The 23,753-nt window shown below is 39.9% G+C and overlaps 2 protein-coding genes across 4 annotated transcripts; one reads left to right on the forward strand and one right to left on the reverse strand.

The window, feature by feature from the left end:
- Positions 1 to 1,918: 1,918 nt before the first annotated feature.
- Positions 1,919 to 4,410, reverse strand: fancf (FA complementation group F). Of its 2 annotated transcripts, none has more exons than XM_067590024.1 (2): positions 4,303 to 4,410; positions 1,919 to 4,055 (listed from the first exon to the last, which is right to left on the reverse strand). In XM_067590024.1, exon 2 carries the CDS (start codon positions 3,995 to 3,997, stop codon positions 2,966 to 2,968), a length of 1,032 nt encoding a protein of 343 aa, XP_067446125.1. In that variant the 5' UTR covers positions 3,998 to 4,055; positions 4,303 to 4,410; the 3' UTR covers positions 1,919 to 2,965. The 2 variants fall into 2 exon arrangements, with proteins under 2 accessions (XP_067446125.1, XP_067446126.1); XM_067590025.1 differs by lacking the exon at positions 4,303 to 4,410 and having other exon boundaries at positions 1,919 to 3,771; positions 3,855 to 4,049.
- Positions 4,411 to 5,395: 985 nt separating this feature from the next.
- Positions 5,396 to 23,251, forward strand: LOC137183167 (growth arrest-specific protein 2). Of its 2 annotated transcripts, XM_067590028.1 has the most exons (9): positions 5,396 to 5,747; positions 7,085 to 7,239; positions 9,629 to 9,790; positions 12,310 to 12,440; positions 15,365 to 15,506; positions 16,950 to 17,013; positions 17,143 to 17,362; positions 17,451 to 17,558; positions 21,903 to 23,251. In XM_067590028.1, exons 3-9 carry the CDS (start codon positions 9,646 to 9,648, stop codon positions 22,110 to 22,112), a joined length of 1,020 nt encoding a protein of 339 aa, XP_067446129.1. In that variant the 5' UTR covers positions 5,396 to 5,747; positions 7,085 to 7,239; positions 9,629 to 9,645; the 3' UTR covers positions 22,113 to 23,251. The 2 variants fall into 2 exon arrangements, with proteins under 2 accessions (XP_067446129.1, XP_067446128.1); XM_067590027.1 differs by lacking the exon at positions 7,085 to 7,239 and having other exon boundaries at positions 5,406 to 5,747.
- Positions 23,252 to 23,753: the final 502 nt, after the last annotated feature.

Genomic DNA, 23,753 nt, shown 5'->3' on the forward strand with positions numbered 1-23,753 from the left:
TCTGTTATCCGTCACCGAGGCCAGACAGGGGCCAGGCTGGAGCGGCTTAGGCACGTGCCGAGGGAGGGCTCTACCCACACCACCCCGCCTCTCAGAGGACTCCCTATTCACACCACCAGATGGGGGCTGGATCTGAGTTTTAATGAATGCTATCTTTCATGGCCCTTTAGAAGCCGCAGAACAACAGCCGCCCTCAGCACGTCTCAGTGCAGTTTATTACCCCACGCTGTCAGAGAACAACGTTACAGTGGACAGGGGTAAGATGTGAGGAGGAAATACAGTATGTTTCATCTCACATCCAAATGTGCTATTTCCTTTCTTGGGGGAAATGTTTTACAAATGAGAAGACTACAAAAAATGCTACATACTCACACACATTCTAGAGATTCACATGTTGTCAGGGATTTGTAAAGTAGCTCCTGGTATAAAGAACAGATATGAAAGATTCCTCCATGCAGCCAGCACATGTTTAAAGTGGGCTGGTTGTAATGGACCTCCTGTTGTTTGAAGTGCTACAATAATACAACCCTGTAATTTCATCTTGCAGGTCAAGAGCAGAGGGCAATTTGTTCACATTTATGAGTCGATGTAACTGGTAGCTGCTTTAATTCAGAGGTTGGTTTGAACCCTCTGTTTAAGTAAAAATGGGTTATTTATATTTTTAGTTAAATAACATCACCCCACTGCCAAAGGAAACTAACACTCTCTGGCATGATGAGAAGGACAATAATATAGAGCTGCAATGATTAGTTGATTAATCGATCGACAGAAAATTCTCTGGTTCCAGCTTCTTAAATGGGGATATTTTCTGTTTTCTTTAGTAAACTGTCACAATCTTTGGGTTGTGGACTGTTGGTCGGGACAAAACAAGACATTTTAGGTTGAATCTTCAGCTTTAGAAAACAGTGATTGACATTTTTCACCAATTTTTGACATTTTATAGACCAAACAACTAATTAATTAACAGATTAATCGACAATGAAAATAACTGTTAGTTGCAGCCCACAATAATTTTTTTTTACTATCAGCTGTCACGTATGCGGGTATGTACAGTAAATCCTTCATAAATAATGACTAAAACATGTTTCCATTGATACAGATTGATACTGATCTGCTTTTTCTTTTAAGCTCCTCATTTGAAGGCAGACAGTAACACATCTGAATCTTCATCATGGCTGCTCATCCACTCTGCAAGTTCTGTGTAAGGCTGTGAAGAAGAGTGAGAACCACAAAAACTAAAAAAAATTGAAAGTTTTGAAGACATTCTCTTGAAAATTCATTGCTGAATAAAACTCTAAAAATGTTTGTTTTTAATCTAAAATATATTGTTTTTACATCTTCTCACATTCTTGAAAACCCTGCATATCAAATCTGATCCACATTAATGCAATGATGAATCCAAATGAAATGAATTTGCATGTATTTATAAATAAGGAGCAGGTGAGATCTTTTTCAATCACTGTTGGCTTCCATCCAGTCCAATGCATATGTTCTTCATTGGTTGGAAATAAATTGGTTGTGTACATGCTGCCCCTTACTCAGTGACCCTTGTCTGTCTCTACGTGAATTGCTTTCATGGTGTGTTAAACGAGCCGTGGCCGTGTTGGTGTTTCCCTCCACACACCGGCCACGGCTCTTATCCGCTGTCTGTCGGAGTTATGTCACACACCAGCTATTGTTGGACGGCGTGATTGAAGAAGCCTGATCTGACTAATTGATCCCTTGCCGCAGAGCTGCTCTGACACACGGACGAGGGGCCAAAATGTGTGAATTGGCAGTCGAGTCACATGACTGGCACAGAGACAGTCAAAATTATAGATTCAGACTCTGTGCAGCTTTTTAATGAAGAGGCAATACTGGCAGATGGTGTGTGAGAAAACAGCTTCAGGTGTATACAGTCAGAGAAGTGTAAACTGGATTAACAATGCTTTTGCCTCCTTTGTTTATTTCCTTCTCTTTACAGAATGATATTGAAACAACACATCTATAATAATTTGGTTGTAAAGTGGAATTAAGATGCTGAATGATGCCTTTAATCTCCAGAGACTAATTTATAAAGCGTGAACTATCACTGCCTGACAATTGCTTTCAATTTAACTCAGTCGGGTCTCGTGCTGCCACTGATTACAAGGCAGCATGTGATGCTACCATCTGTCCAAACCCAGTAAGCTGTGCAATTAAACAAATGTCCCAATATATGAATTAAGAAAAATATCTTTTTGAAGCGAAAGAATAGTGCATCATATTTTCAGAGTTACCAGATCAAGAAAAATGAGTTTTAGAACATTGTCATCAATTACCTTTATATTTATTTTTCAAAACCAAACTTAACTAATACGTTGTGCTTCTGTTTCTGTGTTAGTCTGCACACAATTATCTTCCACAAATTGAAAACAAAAAACTGCAACATAAAGAGTTAAGAATTGAAATGGAACAGAAACTTCTGTGAACTGACTGGATGACATTCAAGAATCAATCATGTCCTGTTAATGTGTATTTTGCGATGAAAACCTAAAGCTGTCAAACAAAGAGCTGAGTATTGTTTGACATTTTCCGATACAAGTACTGATACAGCAACTGAGTTTTAGTACTGATAACATAACCATGCTTTTCTTTCTATATCTTACAATGAGCAATATGAACATGTTTTTTCAAGATGAAGCCAAAGTTCTTGGAAGCTGCACGTTGTCTAAACAAAGCAGCTGTTCAAAAACTTTCCCTGAATGAAATACTGACTAAAATTGGCAAAATTATGATTTAAATCGGACACTGTCTGATCAGAGATTAAGTAAAGAAGAGCACATTTGATCCTGCTACAGTGCTACAGAAACATTTCATTTGGAACTAATTGAGATTGGATACCCAGCCACAGCCATCACATAGAGATAAAAACAAAGAAAAATAAATAAATATTCTGCTATATTCTGGCCATTGTATCCATTTTTATAGTAACCCCAACTGACAGTCACTTGTTTATTTCTGACAAGAGGTCTCCCCACACACTCAGACCTCTGACATCAAAGTCTCCATCAGAAATCTTCAAATCATTTAGCTCTTTTTCTACATCGTTCCTCAGAGAGGGGCAGGCCTCAAACAAGGCCACAAAGTGCTCAGTCAGTTTCTGGAAGGTCACTGTGGGATTTGAGCTTGTTTTAACCCATTCATCGTCACTTAAACTGTACTCCATGTCTGAGGCCCACTTTTTCAGTACATCACAGTACACGTGTCTGAATTTCAGGCGTTCTTTAGCCAAGTTTATAAGCAGTGCAAAGGGTAGCGAAGAACACATGTGCTGCATTAGGATGTGTTTTTGCTGCAGCCAATCCAAGAGAAAATCCGCTGAAGCAGTTTGAGCAGCGGAGTTCGTCCCTGTCAGCAGAGCTGCAGCGATGACCAGACAGAAATGCTCTGATGCTCCTTCACATCCCTGGAGGACGGAGTCTAGAAAACGCTCTGCCCGGCAGGCTTCGCTGCCTTGGCTCAGCAGAGCACCCAGCCTCTCCATTAGCATCACCGCCTGCACCTCAGCATCAGCACCAGCAGCTGACAAGTCTGTGAGAGGAGTCAGGACTTTACAAGCAGATTTGCATTGAATGATGTAGCTGCACAGGCCGGTAACATCCTCATACTGTCCGTGCTTGATGTTCACTGGACTTGTGGTGTCAAAGAGCATCTTCATGATGGAGATGGGCAGCTCGGGGTTGTTCAACAGCCCAACGAGCAACACGTGTTGGCACCGGGAGAGCTCCGAGAAGCAGACCTCTCTGTAACCTGGGAAGACAGCTCGCAAATTTGTATTTGTGAGCTGCAGGTGCTTCTCCATGACCCTGCTTATTGAGCGGTTATTGTGATACCTGGAGTAGACGAGTTCGCAGTACCGGGCCCAGTGAAAAGCTCTGGACACAGTCTGTTCATCCCACTGCTGCACCTCACCGCTGCGCGCCGCCACGGCCAGCAGCTCCACGGTGCTCGACAGGTTTCTCAGCACCGCCTCCATGTGGCGCTCTCTGCGGTCGCAGGAGCTCAGCCTCTGGGCTCCAGTGGTAGGACACCCACTGAGGAGGAGAGAAACAACATAAACATAAACACAAAATGCCCCCAAACCCCGCTGTAATAAACTAACTTGCAGGTTAGCTAGCTTCAAACAACGTCAACAAACTGTAACGTTCAACAGGACTTCCGGGGACACGTTTGAAAACAAAGTTAACGTTAACAGACGCGATTTTAAGGACAAAGAAAAGCGAACATGACACAGGTGTTTATAAAGCAGCATTCAGAGTAAACACACATAGTTACACTCACTTTGTCTTTGTCGTTTTCCGTTGTTTTCCTTTGGTGCTTGTTTGTGCCGCCTGTACTTCTGCACATGCGCATTGAGTCCTGAGAGTCAGCCAAGTTATTGTTCTTCAAAATAAAAGTCGCACTCTAACTTTATTTGTTTAGTTTAATTTTAATTTGGAACAAACTGGATCATCACACGGTACGAGCCAAGATAATGAAGAAGAAGAAAAGAAAAAGAAAAAGAAAAAGAAAAAAACTAGTTGGAGAAAAACCACAAAACAACGCACACAACAACAGAAGTGTATTTATATATGTATATAAATGTTAAGTTTGTCACAATACCAGAATTTTAAACTTCAATATAATACTAGTGTAAAAAATGATACTCGATACCTCTTTCGACACAACAGCAAAAAGATGAAAAAAAAAAGTCCTAGGCACACAAAATAGGACATTTTTTTATTTTTTTAAATTAAATTTGCCACAACTAGCACCACGTGACCCACCAGTCACGTGGTGCGTTCATCGCTGGAGAGAATAACAGACACAGGTTGAGGACCAGCTGATTTTCTTCCCAGTTATTTCATCTGTGCAGCCTTGGGTTGAAAATCAGATTGTAGATGTTTTCTGGGGGGAGTTTTATAGCTTCGGTTCTTTCGATCCTATCGATTGTATAATCAACGGAGTTCGTATCGTTTTAAACACGTGGTATCGAAAAAGTATCGATACTTTTGACAACCTTAATATATGTGCACAAATACCCTTTAAGTCATATGTCTATGGCCAAACTTTAGATTTATTGGCACAAAAAAGTGTCAAACATTTTTATTTTCCCTATTGTGCTGCATTTTCTGACTTACATGCTTATTTATGCTACAAATTCCCTACATTATAACAACAACATAAACAACATTAATTCATGCATTTTTTTGTAAACAAAGCTATTACTAATTTCTGTATTCGGGATTGTTTGCTTCATGATGATTGTCATGAATTGCTTACCATTTATTTACAACAGTGTCATTAAGATTTAGTCACTCACTCAAAGAAAACAGCTGTAACAGATTTGACATATTCAAGGTCGGTTATGGGCACACATTGAGGAAAAAAAATCCATTAAATCAAACTGTATCGAAGGATTGAATTCCTCGGCCTGACCTGCTGAATTCAGTCCAGAAATGTCAAATTGAGGCAACACAAAGAGAAGAGGGGAGGGGGAGGCACTGCCAGCAGGATCAAACTTCCCTCCCATCAGCAGCAGCAGCAGCGTGCTGTGAGTGTATATGTGTGTGTGCAGTCAGATCCTTGTGCGCAGTGAGAAAGACCTCCCCGGTCCACATTGGTTCAGTGTTTTGGAGCTCTAACCTGTGGGTCGGTGCACCGCTGTAAAAGGCATGAAAACTGGGATCCAGCAGCTCAGAGGACGAGTGAGAGGAAGGTGCGCACCAGCGAGCTGAACCCTCAGGGTGAGCACAGATAAGTAGCTTTTTGTGGACGCACACATGCAAGAAATCTTCGCTGCTTTCTTACCAAATGAAAGTCAGACTTGTGAATCTCTTTATGCATGTTCAGTTTTAGTAAGTTTTAGTTACTTGTGTATTCTGCAGGGTTTTATATCCTCCCTTGCTCTGCAGAATAATTTCTGCTTCTGTTGCTTATTTAAAAGTTGGAACCCAATTAAGTTTTGACAGTTAAAAAAAAGCTATTAAAACTTGCTTTAAAAAATCACAAAAGTAATTTAATTTATTTTTAATTAAACTGGATCTAGCACATTGTTTCTGTTGTTAGCTCAGTCATTTCATTGGTTTTAATTAGTGAGTGCTCAGCTGGATTTCAGTCATCACTCATCAGAAGTCCTCCCTTGATCCTATTTCCAGAGTGGTGAAATGTCTGGTGTGGCTTTTTTTATTTGGAGACAGCTTTCAAACCTTATTACAGTTGTAAATGTGTTGCCTCGTTTTTTCAATGCAACACAGTCCAAAAACATATTTATTGAGCTCAATTCAGACACAACAACAAAGAATGTGTGTGTGTGTGTGTGTAAGAATATCTGTATGAACAGGTCTGTATATCTGTCTGTATTCCTACTGACTGACGGCCTGAAATGATATTTATTGATGGTGCAAATGTTCACAACACACACGTCTATTATTGAAGGCCTGAAGCAGATTTTAAAATGATTTCATCTACAATAAATCAGCGCAGGATCACAGCTGAGGATTTATGACCCTTCATGTGAAGCACTAATAAACACAAGAACGGTGTGGAATATGTAAAATGATACTGTGCTGCGGGCTTATTATGAGTTCTGTATTGTTTGTTAGATTATACAGGAGAATATTCGACTTTTGTTCATTATTAAAATTCCAGATACTCAAATTCTCCAAGTGACATCACTTTTCTGGAGACTTTGTACCTTACAGGTCACTGACCGCTGCTACAACACTCACGACACACACAAACAAATACACATAATACTCAGTATAAACATACTGAGTTTCTACTCCTGCTCAAATGGACAAATCAGGCCCCAGATCAGTTTTCTGTTGTGGAGGCGAAAGGCATGAAGGGCGGCGAGGGTTAGGAGGACAGAGCCACTCTTGTTTTTTCTAATTGATGTGATCCAGCAGCCGAAATTCCCATCCATATGCCTTTCCTGGAGCAATCTGCAGCCAACCATGGTATGTTATGATGGCTTTACTGAAGTCATGAGGCCTCTGAGACTGAGAGAATGTATATTTATATATCTGAATATTGCTGCACTATAAAGGTTATCTATTTCTCTTTCTAATCCTGAGTCTAGAGTCAGATCCTGAGTCTGATTCTGACAACGTCAGATGAAGCAGCAGGTTTAAGTGGTGTATGCGATGGTTAAATCCTAAGGCAGAGCGGTGGAGTTGGCTGTGTTTTTGGCCTGCAGCTGAAGAGGTCAGGCTGCAGTGTGGTGAGAGGAAACAGGTATGTGTAACAACAGTTGGTTGTTCCTTTAGGACTTTTTCCTGGGGAAAAGTGGGGGAAACCCAGGAGGATGTTTATTCACAGTCCTGTTAAGAAGAATGCAGCTTTTGAACAAGGATTTACACAAAGATCAGGATAGACTATTAGTTTCTTAGAAGAGCAACTGAGTCAGTGCAGCAGAATAGAATATACAGCATGTGTGAAATATAAAAACAAGATTATATTGTGCTGGAAAGAAGACATGTTTGGCTGTGTTGCACACTGACAGATGTGTCAAACATCCATTTTTAAATTAACAGCAGTTCATGTCCTCGTATGAATGGGGCTTGTACTGTGAGACATGAGAAGTTGTCCCAGTGCCCTTGTTCTGTCCGTCAGCCTGCACCACACTGGACTTGGGAATGTAGCACCTGTGTGTCAGACTCCAGAGTTTAGTGTGTGTAGGCAGCGAGCAGGGTTTGTCTTTGGGAAGATAAGATGACCTTGGTCGGACATCAAGGTCCTGATGTCCAGTGTTGCACCGCGGTGTGATTTGGTTACAGCCAACTCCGGAGGGACCTTGAAATGTTACATAGCTTTAAAGGTCAGATTCTTCACATTGTGTTACACTCCCTTGGTATTCAGAGGAAATTTTCAGCCACTATGAACTGATTGTCCATAGTTGGCAGCTTTGCTTCCTTGTTTGAATAAGCTTTTCTTGCTGTTTTCATCAAATATCCTGCTGCTATTTGCCTGCCATGGGGAATTTAAGATGTGGCAGTGAGTGTCCAGGCTGGAGGTAACAATGTTTAAATGCAACAACTAGATTTCATTGTAAAGCCTTGTATTGTATTCATCTACTTGAACCCTGAACAAAGAATTCAGCGATGACAAAGGATTAAAAAGTAGAGGAAAAAGTTGTATCATACTGTCAAATCTCTTCATCTATGTTCAGTGGATTGTGGATTTCGTCCCTAATCACTTACATTGAATTCGCCGTAGGATGGAGGGAGGAACAATTACAGCGATCAATAACTCTCAATATGGACATATCAGTATTGTTTTAAGACAGACTCAGCTCTATCTCATGCACCATAAACCACTTTATAAACCACATTGTCAAAGAATTATGAGTTTTTCCCATTTTCTTGTATCTTCCACTTAATTCTTTAAAAGAAGTTCCCTGATTACATGACTACAACAGCCGTTGGAGTGATGTAAGCCTTGAGAAAAAAAATCCTTTGTGTCCTTGAGATGCCACCATCTGTACTCACTGATGTCTCCTCCCTGTCTACATCGCATACAGTCTTTCCACACCAGTGTGTGCTTTGTAACGGCAGCACTTGTGCTTTGAAACTGTGAATATTAACTGCAGAGCTGTGTGTTGTTAGTCCGCTCAGGTCTTACATCTGGTGCCCAGTTATTTCGTCAATTACTCACTCTTCTCAGTAGCAAATCCATTAATGGAGTGACACTTGAGTGAAATGTGAAAGATTTTTACATTATGGCTCATACAGTGGACGCTTGGCTTAGTGAGTTATTGGAAAAGACTGTGAGAAATGTCTCATTTACTCAATGACATCACTTAACGGACAATAAGTAGCTGTTAAATATTGCTCTGGATATTGATGTTAAATACTGTCTCTCATCAGGCTGTAATAGTGAAGTCTGCCGCTGTGTTGACTGGGATGAATTGATTTAGACTGTATGATTACAATCTGAAGGGGCTCTTTGTTTGTGTCTGGTGTTGAATAGAAGTCCTACTCTTTGAATCTGGCTGGTATAAAAGTGTCTGTTGTCCGATGAAGAGGGGAATAAGAACCGGACTGTCAGGGTCCACGCGGATGTCTCATGTCGCCAGGTGGACTGTAAACCACACCAGGATTTGGCCAAGAGGACAAAAGCACCTTCTTCTTCTTCTTCTCTTGTATTCATTTGATCAGGCCTGAATGTCAGCTGTTAATGAAGAATATTGTCACGTAGATTAATTTATATCATGATTAAAATGTTGAAAAATTTTCAGAATGTCTTCATTTGCCAAACCGATTCTTTCAGTTTTTCTAAATATAACACAACATTTATAGGAGCTACAGTGTAAACAATATATAGACCTGGAAATAATGTATTTACATACACACAGTACATACCTCAACATACAAGGGACGGACACAAAACCTGTATAAAGTAATTCAAACCAACACAACAACAGCAGAGTGTGGCCCCAAAAACTTTGGTGGAGGTGAAATTAGTTATTTTTTGCAGATCTGTTGGGCCGCATTACACAGGTGTTACTTATATTGTGTCCACCGCCATATTAAAACAGATTTATCAATCGTAGATAAACATGTCTGAGGTTATCTTTTAAAACCAGCAGTTCTTGTGTGTCTGTCTTCCTCCCTTCCTTCCTCAGGCCGTCGATAGGGAACCATGTGCACCTCCCTGAGCCCCAAACAGCCCAGCGGGCCCGGCCTGACAGACATGCAGCAGTACCACCAGTGGCTGGCCAGTCGACATGAAGCCAGCCTGCTTCCCATGAAGGAAGACCTCGCCCTGTGGCTCACTAATATGCTCGGTAATCAAGACATGAATGCACAACAAATCTAAATACTCCTATCTGCCAGGAATCCTGCTTTCCCACAATATTAGATAGATAGATAGATAAAAACATACATACATACATACATACATACACACATACTATTAATCCCAAAGGGTAATTAAAATGTGACAGCAGCCAAGAATGAGGTAGAAAAGGACAAAAAGGTAAAAAAAAAAAAAAAAAAAAAGAAACAAATGCAATTAAAGGCTAAATTATATACAATATCTAAATGCACTGACTCAAATATAAGAAAAATAAATAGAACAGAAAGAATAGATTGGTCAGGTGGATATTGCTACGGTAGTAAGGTGCATGATTGTCCATGGATGTCAGAACTGAGTCTGTTGTGTTAGAATAATGTCTTTCAGTCACAGATGCATGTTATGATACACATGCACACAGAGTGGCAAAAATTATTAATTTCCCACAAAATTAGCTAATATTGTTAAAAAATGTAAGGTGCTATCACTGATTTATTTGAAACACTGGCCTATAAGTAGGTTGGCTTTGAGAAAATCATGAAAATTTCATGATCTTCAACATGAATTGAACCAGTATTGCTGATGTGAACACATTTGCAGGGAGCTGGAATCAATCTGAATCTCATTACAAACTATTTTAAAGTTACCTGAATGTTATGAACTAGTTTCCATGTTCAGACAGATTTACCTTAATTGAATAATGGGCGTCATTAACAGTTCTCGAATAATGCACAGCCAGTAGTGAAGAGTAAGCAGTGGAGGGAGCACCAGCTTTGTGCAAGGTTGCTATTGTATAACAAATCACTCTGTATAGCGGACTTATGCAGTCACAAAGCAAACGCATGAATCACTTTGTGGATCTGACTTGAATTCAGTGACTCCAATTTAACATAAAACCAACTCTTAGTTGTGTATGAAGAAAGTTTAGGTTAACGCGACAGACTCAGTATAGTTTATTTTATTTACAACAGCATTACAAACTGTTTTCTATTGTAAAGAGACAAAGTTAAAGACCTTTTTCCACATGGTTCTCTAAAAGATGCTGATTAGCAGGTTTGACTGAGGCACCAATGAGCAACGATTGTCGAGACAAAAATGTAGTCATAGGCGAAAAACAAATTCTTTGAATTCCTCCGCCAGAGTAGGTTACAATGTGAGAATTAAGCATTTGTTTTGCTGAATGTCCGAGAGGCAAACAGTCTGTTAAACAGTATTTTATCACATTTGAGTTTGTTTTAGACTGTATAGGTGTCAAGAGGAGAGGCAGGCTACAGATGCACCTCAATATTTAACTTCTACATTTTCAGACTGTAGAGCTACAGCTGCATTTAATATGGTTAAAACTGTTCACCTAATGACTGAGCGCTATTCCATGGGACATCCTGCAGTCCAAAAGTACATTCTCAAACCAACTGGAAGCCAATTTAGTTCCTGTAACTGACTCCTGCGTGTGTGTGTGAACAACTTAAAACAGCTTCTCTATCTTCCCGGTTATCTCTGGAGGTCTGTGTGTTTGTACTGGAACCAGCTGAGCTATAAACTTCTGGTCTACTCTGGTGAGGGATCAAGGACATCCACGTGTTACCAGTAAATACACAGTGTCAAACCGGTTTGTTGGTTTAAGTCGTGTTCTGTGTGTGCTCAGTAGCTTTAAATTCTAAGGAAGAAAGCGCTGATATGCTTAGGCGTTTACAATTTCAGGTGGGAGGAGCAGTGCGGAATAAGGATGAGTCCGCTGATTGAGTGGGAGGAGGACGCTTGGTTATACTGATGAGTCATATTGTTGTTGTGATGGGAGGATGGAGCAATTTATAGGACTGAGTGTTCGAGTTGAAATGTTTCTCCGAGAGCTCTCTGGAATATTTTTTCCACATACAGCGAGAGGCGAGGGAGAGCATATAAAACGGGAGCTCACTGAGTATTTCTCAAGATTTCAATCTCTCTTTTCTGGGCTCAATTACAACATTTGGAACTCATTAAACGTCGAAAAAAAAAACAACCCAGACCCCTCCTCCTATAAGAAACAGAGAAGGGATAAAAAAAAAAAAAAAATCTCTCCAGTTTCTTTCCACAGACACCCCCCTGCCACCACCTCCTATTTCACAATGATCTAACTAAGAAAGAATGGTCCTCTGGAAGTCAGTCAACTGGACACCACATGTTGATCGCCAATCTATCTCTGCAAGTGTGCAGGATTATGACGCATTACTGTGCACAGTCAGATGCCCACCTTTTCACGTGACCTTGTCTTTGACACCCCCATGGTGCGCTACTAGAAAATCCCCCCACATTACCCCAAATCATGTGTTGTAATATTTGAACACTTGGCTGCAATACAAGCCGATCTCAGTCAGGTGGGAGTCAATAACGTTGCAGCAGGGTCAGCTTCAACTGGGAACGGACTGGAGATAGAATTTTATATCATTACACTGTATATATGTTTAAATTAGCATTTTTATGATGAATTTACTGGGCTGGAATCTCTGCTTTCTTTATGTGTCCCCTGGTCAGGCCTGGAAATCACCGCTGAGAGCTTCATGGACCGCTTAGACAATGGCTTCCTGTTGTGCCAGCTGGCTGAGACACTACAGGAGAAGTTCAGGCAAAGTAATGGAGACCTGCCTGCCCTTGGCAACAGCAAGGTACTGAGAAACCTGAGGATTACAGTAGTCTGGCATGATAACGGTTATAGTGAAAATACAAACCTGGAAGCCAAATCTTGGCTGAAAGTGTTCTTAGACTAACTTTCAGTTTGAAAGATTTGACAGAGGATTGTTTCTGAGAGATGAAACATCATTTAATACCATGAGATTAGAGCAGATTGACTGATAATCACTTTGTTCTCTGCTTAATTACAAAAAGAAATCCAGGAATTCTATGTAAAACATGTTTTGTGTTCATTTCTTTACCAGATAAATCATCCCTCGAAAAACAAGAGAAAGTGGTTAGTCTGTATTTTCTGTATAATTTATTAGGTCCAGACTGCTTAAAGACAACAGTATTGAAGTTTTATTGATTCTCACTGAGACAGGAAACAGCTAATATTAAGTTTCCCTCAATAAGATCAATAAAAGCTATTCTTATTGAATTCCTCCCATCTCAAGAAATGTCCATATCATAACCTCTGGATGGTACTACTCGACAGAAAGACACTCTGAAAACTACTGAATTTACTTCAATACTGGTCATTTCTGTCTACAGCATTATATTTTCTCTCCGCTCTCTCCATAGATCTTACTTGTTGATTGGTTTCGTCAGCTCAGAAGCGATCGTGAATCCATACTTTGCAAGGGGCTCCACAGTTTCAGAAAGCAGTGCACAAAGGGTGGGATTGGGGATGGGGGATGGGGGATGGGGGCCTGCAGCCTGCAGCGGGGCAAAAGGAAAAAAGAAGTTTGGCAAGGACACATTAACTGATGGGGCCCCACATCCCCTGTGAGAATTGGCAGAACTACATTAAATGTTCATTTCTTGTGAGCTTTGAGAGAGGGTTTAATGAATTTTATAAGATTAAAGGATAATGTTGCAAATGGCTATCTGTAATTTATCCCAAGAAATCAGTGCAAATGCTTATTTTAGTAAGTCAGTGCTCGAGAAAACAAACTGATTTGGGTGTAAATCAGTAGATTGTATCAGCTTCATGGCTACTGCAAACCAGGTTTGATGTCTTACCGACAAATCAAAGGAAAAAATAAAAAGATTTTTCATATATATCCACTCTAAGTTTTCTAGATCTTGATTTGTAGCATTTAAAGCTAAACATTTGGCTTCATAAGAGTTTAAAAACAAAAACAATGGCCGTACTTTCTAGTGCTGAATATGACAGAGGCATCAATATCTGTAGTTATTATAGATATCTGTTCTTACACATTGGGCTGACGTCTGAAGCTCAGTGGGATTCTGACAGAGGGAAACACTGATTAGGTCATGTTTCTCGTCAGAAGGAGAAAAAAAAGGAAGCAAAAGTCTCCTTTGTTGGCTCTTTAGTGAGAGTTGTTGATGTTTGCACTGAGGCATTACTGGGCTGATGACAGTGGATCTCCTGATCTCAGTGTGAGTGTTGCAGCACAGATGTGAGGAAATACTTGAGGTCGATGACCGTGGGACAGCAGAGGTTCTACTGAAATAGAGGAGCCTATTGATCGAACAGAGAGAGAGAGAGAGGGAGAGTGAGAGAGAGAGCGAGAGCGAGGATCCCAAACTGTCTGACCTGCAGCTCAGGCTTTAAAATCAAACAAAGTTGCATCATAATTTATTACTGTTTGTCCGTGTTATAGCTTTGTACAGCTCATGTTAAGTGCTTTCAAAGCACTGAGCCATGAAAAATCAATCATGCTCTCCATGCCTGATCATCTTAGGACACATAAGGTTTATAATTTATGTCAAATATCTGTTGCTTCATCAGCTTACCAAGGCATTTTAAAGCTATAGTCATTTACTGTTATATTTTACCACTTTAAAGCAATCGTCCATCTGCGTTCAAGCCCCATTACAAGCTGGTGTGGTGTGTGAACTGCGACTAAATGATTCCAGCAGAGAGAAACGATAAATTGCGCTTTGTGGATGCTGTCTACACATCTTCCCACGTGTTTACTACAGATGAGTGAGGATGGTATTTCTTTCCTGTCATATTACTGCCATGTGCTGAGTTCAAAACAACCACCCAACTGTTGAAATGTATTGTCATAAGGTAGCTACAGAAATTTAAAGTGTACATGTACATCCGTGAAGGCGGATGTGTTGAGATTAAGCAGCAGGTCTACATGTTTTCATAATGTTAATCATCTTTATGAGTGAAAAGGACTGATGTGATTGTGATTGTCACGGCACTTTGTCAAGCAAAATACTTCCTTATGCTTTCAATTTTGCAATTATTACACGTGTAAAGGTGCAGATAATTTTGCAAGCCACAGCAGAAATAATAACACGTCACTCTGATTGTTAGATCAAACGACTAATGGAAACGTGGCCAACATTATTTCTCCAGGAATGCAAAGTAATTCAACAACAGAAAGGATCCCAGAAAAAGTCAAAAGGAGAGCCTGGAAAGAAAAGAAAAATACCCACAAAGCCTGCATATTTCCAGCATGAGCTCATTGCACCTTTCTCATAGCACAGACGCACATATCCTGTATAAAACCACAGCAAGGCGCATAAATCTCCCAGAACAGACCGTGTGGGGGCTGAAACCCATAAGCATGTCATTTGATCCCGAATCATAGAGGGCCTGGTAAAGTAGCCCCAGTTCTCTAATCCGCCATCTCCTATATTGATCTGTGTGGAAACGGTCCTTGATCCTGGGCTGAAACCAGAGCCTCAGCAGATGGAGAAGAAATCGGTGTAGATAAAGAGAGTACGGTTCTGTGTTCTGATGGAAACTCTGCAGGTTGGGCTGGACGAGTCACCCTGGTGGACGTTTGTTTTCTCTTTCAAGTCAAACGCACTCATGTTCAGTTCACTGCCTACATGCAATTCATCAATGAAAGTTAGAATTTATTGTCCATCTTCGGTTCATTTTTAGTAGCATACATGAAGACATCTACTAACTCCTTTATGTCTCTTATAGACTATTCCATATCGGAGGATACCATGTCGACGGAGTGCTCCCTCTGGCTCTTTCTTTGCACGGGACAACACAGCCAACTTCCTGGCCTGGTGTCGTGAGGTTGGCGTTGGAGAAACGTGTTTGTTCGAGTCAGAGGGTTTAGGTGAGTGTACTTTTTCTGCCAAGAACATCAGAAGGCTAGAAAATCTGAATGTGCGACAAACAAGCTTTAGTTTCCACACAGAGACACAAAACTGCGAGGCTTTGGATGTCACTGGCACTGCCAGGGCAGCGGACTCAGATTTCTATCTCCTGTGAATGGCCTGATTGTACACGTAGAGCATCACACAGGTTTCTTCTCCTCCCCTCTGCGGCTCACGTCTCCAGACTCTGCTTCAACTCCTTTGACATCCACATCAAGCTCACAAGGGCAGAAGTCTACTGGGAGCACTCTGAGAGGGGCAGCTCTACCTGCCGATAACAACACATGCATCTCGAATACTGTGCACAAAATGTCTGGAGGAAAAACAAAGGGAGCACAGACAGAAGGGTGTGAGTTAGTGGGAAAGTAGGCCAACGCTATGCAAATGTTTTCCTCAGCTCAGAGAAGGTACATTTTGCTCTCCTCCTCATTCACATACTCAGTGTGTTATCTATGTTTCTCTAATCAAGGATTTCTAGCATCAATGAAAAATATGTTAGCGGTTAAGATATTTCTGGACTGAAATATCGTCCATACAATCAGATGTACAGTATGTGACCTTGCAAATAACAGAAATACCAAGAATATTTATGCATTCCTCTAATTTGTGACTAATAGCTGGTCGACCGTCGCTAAGTAATTTAAACTATGCAAATCATTTACAGTAAATCATTTCAGTAAGCTATAAACATTGAGCTAGAAGCACCTTCAAATGCATGAATCTATAATTATGATTAAAACGGTGTGAAAAAAAACATTAGAAAACAGCAGCTGACAACTGTCTTTCTTTCTTTTTTTATTTCTCTTTCCTTCTTTTCTCTGTTTCTGGATGGATTTATCAGTTCAGCCGTAGATGTAACAACACCAGGTTTGCTATAATGCAGTGGAACACTCTCTGTAATGCATGGTGTGGTGTGTCACATGTATTGTACATCCTGTGTCCACTCTAACAATCTGGTCTGATATCCGGTTATGTTAAAACAAACACCCCAAGTCTTTGTATACATCCAAGCTCTAAACAATACTCACTTTCATTTGATTCGGGATCAAACAAGATTGCAAAGGAAAGGAACATTTGTGTGCATGAAGTTCATGAACTCATTTTTAGCCATGCTAGCAGCATACAGATGGCCAGTTGGATCATCCGCTACTTTAGTCCAGACTGAAATATTGCAACAACCACTGGATGGATTGGGAAAAGGTTAATCTAAGTAATGTGTCCAATCAAGCCTCAGCTGCACCTTGTGTTTACAGCGTTACACAGCCGCAAGCATGGCTATAGATTCATACCAGTGTCCTTTTCATCAAATAGCCTCTCATTCTCACTCATTGCCTTATGACAGATACCCTATAATATCTATATATAGTGATTACACATTTCTAAAACTTTATCTCTCTCTGTAGTTCTTCACAAGCAGCCACGAGAAGTGTGCCTCTGTCTGTTAGAGTTGGGGCGGATTGCATCCCGGTACAGTCCTGTTTTTTATATATTTCTGCATATACTATATACTATATACTATTTTTACTGTTACTACTGTTGTTACTACTTTACTGTTACTACTTATGGAATGACATCACTCTTTGTTTCCTTGTCTAGGTACAATGTGGAGCCTCCTGGCCTTATAAAACTGGAGAAAGAGATCGAACAAGAAGAGAGAGCACCTCTACCTCTTCCATCACCTGTATCACCAGTTCAGCCTCTCCCTCAATCTCCCTCATCATCTCCTTCCCCATCTCCGTCCCCATCCCCGACTCCCACCAAGACTCCCACCAACAGTTCCAGCAAGAAAAGTACAGGGAAGCTGTTGGATGATGCCGTAAGTCTGTAGTTCATGTGTGGTTTAGCTTCTATTTTTGAACTCAGAGGGGAAATATTTATAATATCTTTACTTGTGTGTGTTACAGGTAAGACATATCGCTGACGATCCCCCCTGCAGGTGCCCGAATAAATTCTGTGTAGAGCGGCAGTCGCAGGGTCGATACCGTGTTGGGGAGAAAATGCTTTTCATACGAGTGAGTATATTATAATATCATACTATATTATGACATATGTATGATAAACGCTTTGGTTTTGAACAGTGGTGGAAAAGTTTTGAATACTTTACTTAATTAAACTGAAATTAGCCCATTTAAAGAAAAAGACTTGGTTTTAAAGTTAAGTACCTGATATATAATGTAGCTGCACATCAAAAGTAAAAATACCTCTGAAGAATGGTTGCAGTATCTGAGTGTGATATTGTTAATTAACATGTAATTTCATTGTTGAGAGTGATCCAGGTGGCATTAAGTCTAAATACTTAATCAGTGGTGACCAAGTATATTTACTCAATTACTGTCCTACAATGTAATTTTAAGGTACTTCTACTTCACTCAAGTACTTTACTTCCATTTTATGCTACTAACTTTACTGCATTTCAGAGGCAAATATTGTACTTTTTACTCTACATTCATTCAGCAGTTACAGTTACTAACAACTTTACAGATTAATATTTGACAGACAAAATACAACAGCACATTAAATATGATACATTTACAGCCGGATTAACCTCCTATTGTGCCCTGGAGCAGAGGTTTGTTGTTTGACCCCTATTAGACCTGAAATGATTGGTTCATTAGTCAATTGGCAGAATATTAATTTTCAACTATTTTGATAACTGATTAATCATTTGACCATTTCTTAAAGCAAATAAATAAATAAATAAATAAATAACTGGTACAAGCTGCTCAAATGTGAATAGTTGGCAGTTTTCCCAGTCATCCATGATGGTAAACTCAACATCTTTGGGATTGTTGTGACAAGTCATCTGTTAACTTCAGGGAATGATGATGCATTCCTCACTATTTTCTGACATTTTAACAGTTAATTGAATATTAAAGAAAATAAATGTCAGACCTATTAATAATGAATATGATTACAGTACTCCTATGATGGAATAATACTACTTTGCCCCAAGTTTTCTGTCTGCAGTTTGATAAAACACAACTTTACAACAAATGAACACAATATAAATGAAAACAATTCAGGTATTAGAACTAGTCCCTCTTCAAGACCAGGACCACAAGAGGGAGGATGGAGTACATGTCATAGTTAATATTGCACTTCAGCGGTGTAAATTTCTTGGGGCTTTGGGGTCCTTTCTCTGGGATTTTGGGGTCCCTGGAGGTCTAGGGTGCTGGGGCAGTTGCATTGTAATAGAATGAACCAGCCAACAGTGTCAAAACAGAAAATGAGCTCCACCTTGACCAGAAGCAACATTAAAATACTGCTTACATGTCAATGCATCACTAATCCAACATTGACAGGGACTTGCCTACTGAGTACTTTTATTTCTGATATGTTAAGTGCGTCTTGTTGATGATACTTCTGTACTTTTACTGAAGTAAAATTTTGAACGCATAAGCACTTCTTCCATCACTGTGTTTCATTAACTGCCAGCTACTTTATAGTCCCTCAATGCATCACATAACTGAATAATAAAAACAGTATTCTACTAAGTAATTATTAACTGCAAATGCTGAATAACTGCAGTTGAGGAAAAATATATCCAAAATGTAGTGGAGTAAAAGTATAAAGCCTAAAAAACTGAAAGAATCAGGGAAAGTGTCTCTAAATTGAACTGGATTTGACTAAATGTATTTTTACTTTGGATCTCTAAAACGTTGAAGAATTATATTTTTTTTTTTGACAGGATCAATAGATTTTACAACATTACATGGGAACAGAAAATCTCACAAAAAACGTCGACACGAGCTCATATTTTTGCTAATCGAGTTTCATCCGATCTATAAATTTTCTCATCAGTTTGGTGGTGATAACAATAAGGTTTCACATTGCAGCGCAAACCTCTATCCATTCAGTGCCTCTTCACACAGCATATGGCAGTGTGTTGATACTTGGGGCTGGCTTTGGGATGAAAGTCATCCATTGTGTGCAGAGAGCCCGCCTTTGCTGTGAGGTCTCATTTACTGGTAATGGTATTTCGACAATGTCCCTCCTCAGCCAACCAAAATGTGACTCACTGGCTATAAAGGGAGAATAATAACCACACATTTCCATACGATCTAATGACCAGGTTATTACTTGGAAAATATTTTGCTAAGCTATATCACCTAATTCTGGCTGTTGCATTAATTACATCTGAATCTATCAGCCCAGGAAATGTTTCTCCACTTCCTCTGAGTGGAGGGAGAAAGGCTATTGGAGAAAGATAAATTATCCGGCTAGCACAGATTAGAGAAGTAGCATTGGTCCCCTTGGGATCCTGGTTACTTGGCAACCCACAACCAGGATTCACACCTCTAAGAATGTGATTCATACTCACACTCTTCAGGATGTGCAGACATTGAAAAGAGGATTTACTCTTGGATGTCCTCTGCTGTCTGCATATTATATTGCAGCTACTGATATCAAATTCAACCAAATCACATCTCAAGCATTGTGAGGTTTGAATCAACAAAACTGTTTTGAAATATGAAACGAACAGAATAAAATTTATAAATAATAAATGTCTACGCAGCTAGAACATGAGATGCTGTGTAAATCTGAATATTTGTCATTATTTGATGCCTTTTCAATGACTGAATGATTCAGTCTTCATAGTGTTGCTGAGCAACCAAGGACAAATGGTGAGAAGCTCGCTGTGGCTTAATGATGTCTGCACTAGCTTACATGTCAAGTACAGTAAATATTTATACAGCCCAAAATCACAAATTTGCCTCAAAAGGCTTTACAATCTGTACGTCAACCTCTATCCTTAGACCGTCAATTCAAAAACCCTTCAACAGACACAAGGAAGAAACCTCAGTGAAAGCAATAAGAGGCAACCTTCTTCCAGGACAGACACAGACTACATGGAACAGATGTCATTTGACCCGAGTAGACAGAATTAACAATAGTAATACTACACAAAAATTACACATGTATTATGTGTTATCGTGTAGTATATGAGAGACGTCATTTGATCAGGCCAAAGGAAGAGTTAATCCCTCTTTCCTCTGTCTCAGCCAGCACTCTTCACGGTGAAGATGCTTTAATTAAAATTCCTCAGATGGTTTGACTCCCCAGCAGCTGCTTCCACAGAAAAGGTATGAATACAGTGAGGCCAGTCACTGTCTGTAAGGCAGCCGTGGAGCAAGGACAAGAGCAGCACGCAGCACATACTGTAGAAAAGTCTACTCCACAATAATGTGTACAGCCTGAGAGACTGACCTTCTCAGCTCCTGGAATAAATGAGGTGGTTGTAGCTCCAACAAGAGGGCAGAGTAACACCGCAGTGTTTGTGAGGAGTGCTGTCCCCAGCTCAGCCCCGGGCCTCTGTCCTTCTCTGCGCTGCCGAGGAGGGAGTTGCTCCGGCAAGGGTCTCGTCCCAAAGCAGCGTGATTGAAACCCCTCAGCATCACACAGGTCCATTAAATCCACAGTCACAAAGCCTGAAGGCCTGTTGCTGGTGATTGGAATCACTGCCCCGCCAATGCCCTCTAGATTGATTCTTTTAAGAGGCTTATAAATGTTGCATGTTATGCTGCTGCTGCAGGGCAGGAAGCCTCATATCTGACTAGACTGAGGTGACAATCTCATGAGGTAGTTTATCAAACAATTAGGTTTGATATTTTTCAGAATCATTCTGGTGCCGTTTGTGTTTTAAAGAAATCAAATATTGCACCCTAATATTCTTCATAATAACCTGTTTATTTACCATTTCTTCTCAAGAGCTCATTCGGTAAACAAGCTTGTTTTAGTGGAGGTGTAATGACGTGTTAATGAGGTAGGGGGGCTGAGAAGCCTCCATTGTGAGGTGGACATGTTTAATGTGCAGGGCCTCTGGGGAATGTAAGTGTCTGAGCATCCAATAAGCCAGAGCCTTTTATTTCTTCTTCTCTTTATTATAATGGGCGATGTTGCCATGGTACCCAACCTTGAGAATGTGCCCTGATGTGGCAGGTGGCAGGATTTTGAAGCAAATGTATCAGATTAGATGATGGAGAAAAAATACTGCATATTATTTCTTGGCTAAACAGAGCATGTCATTTTTAGATTTGGTGCCTTTTAGGGATGAAATGGCCATTGGTGGAATATTTCTGTTATGTATCCTAGAAATCTGTCTTGTGTTTGTCAGTAGCTTGCTCCACATGGCATTAGGCCAGCAGGAGAGGGAGAAAGCTTCCCTCCAGGGACATCAACCAGTCCACATCAATCAGCAAGCTGTGACATCAAAGCCATGCTTAACTGTTCGTTCAACTTCAACCGAAAGCCTCAATCAGGGAAATGACATGAGTACTATAGAAAGACGGGCTCAGCGACAGCCAGTTAAAGCTCTCCTCCTGACACTATAATCCTATTCCTCTCTCTCTCCGCAGATGCTGCACAACAAGCACGTGATGGTGCGCGTTGGTGGAGGCTGGGAGACCTTTGAGAGCTACCTGCTGAAACACGACCCATGCCGCATGCTCCAAATCTCTCGGGTGGAGGGCAAGATGTCCCCCGTCAGCAGCAAGTCCCCCAACATCAAGGACCTGACACCTGACAGCTACCTGGTGGTGGCGGCCCACTACCGCAGCAAAAAGTGAAGACATGAGACTGAAAAGTGCCATCGATGAAAGGATGAGGAGGATGAATGATTGCTGTTGTTTACTCAGAAGCCAGGTGGAACGTGGCTGTGCGATATAATCCTGTTCATAAAAATATTAAGGTTACATACACAACAGCATCCATGAAAAACAGACTTGTGTAAGTGATGTATGGGCATACTTTTAGAGTTAAATGAATGTTTGTGATCAGATTAAGCCTGGATTCAAACAAGTGGGCAAGTGAAGTTGTACATTTTCTTGGGATTTGTTTTCTCAATTACTTACTGTATTTTAACCAATATATCGCGTACAATATGTGAAATACATTTTTTTATTTTTTAGCCTCCTTCTGGGAAAAAATATCAGCTTTCAAGGTTTTAGGCACCGTGCTTCTTTCTATCTCTCGATATCTTTAATTAGAAAAAGCAAAATTACTTTAGTAAATGATGTTACTGATGGTAAAAACATCAGTCATCAGGCCTGCAGTACCTGGTTATGTTAAACATGTTAAACCAGAGTTTCTCTGAGTGAATTTAGGCAAGTGGTGCCGAATGCAAGACTGACAAAGTATTCTTTTACCCTGGTAATCAGACTGATTTGCCATTTTGTTTCACTTCATTCTTCATTTATTTGAATACCTGAGATGTGGGCAGCAGGAAACCACATTAACTTTTTTTTCACTGAGGCAATACATTGTTTCCCCTTTTTTCATTTGCCATTTGGTTGATGGTGTTATCCAAAATGCCATGACTATGACCATATTCAAACTGCAAATTGGACTATAAACTTTTACATTACAGTAGAAGATTAAGTGAAAATCTATTAACCAAAAGAAAAGTATTAAACCAAAGCCTGACAGGATAATCTACCAAATTTCTTCTTGGTCACAAAATGTTGCTTTTTATACTGTATTTCTTATTAGGTTAACAAAAAGAAGCAATGCTTAGATCGTTTACATGTTGAATAACTATTCTATGCAATGCATTTTTGTACTATTATCATTTTAATCAATTAATTATTAGAGTATATTCTGTTTTACATACTTTCTGTTGTAACGACATAGACAATCACCTGTACAAGATGCAGTATGTATATAAATTGAATTGAATGTATTATTGATAATACAGTTGATTTACTCATTTGAGGCTCTCCAATTGTTGTATGTTGCTGACCTCTAGAGGTAGTGCAATCATTTAAATGTGTTGAATGAGCTCTTTACATTTAACAGAAACATTCAATGTGTTCATTTGTTCAACTTTTTTCCCTGGTGGATGTGGGTTTGGTATGAGATTAGTGGCTATGCAAAGCACAGGCTTGTATGTGCAGTTAATACGTCCAATTTCTGTTTATAGATGTATAATTTTAATAAATTCTCAAAATTTAAAACTTCCCAACTCAAAATACCTAATTTGTCTTTAAATAATATAAGCAGGACTGGGTAAGTTTCCTAACCAAATCTTAAAGAGGAGCCTGCTTTGGAGTTTAAACCTTTTTTATATACTTCAAACTGAAAAATACTGGTACATGTTCAACATATAAATTCTACAACTAAGCGTAAAAATGTATTAGCAAATATGTATCTCAATTACAGTATATTGCAGATACCATCATTGATCATTTTAGCCAAATCTGAACTTTACC

This window comes from Thunnus thynnus, chromosome 5 (assembly GCF_963924715.1).
Source record: "Thunnus thynnus chromosome 5, fThuThy2.1, whole genome shotgun sequence".
Taxonomy (NCBI): domain Eukaryota; kingdom Metazoa; phylum Chordata; class Actinopteri; order Scombriformes; family Scombridae; genus Thunnus; species Thunnus thynnus.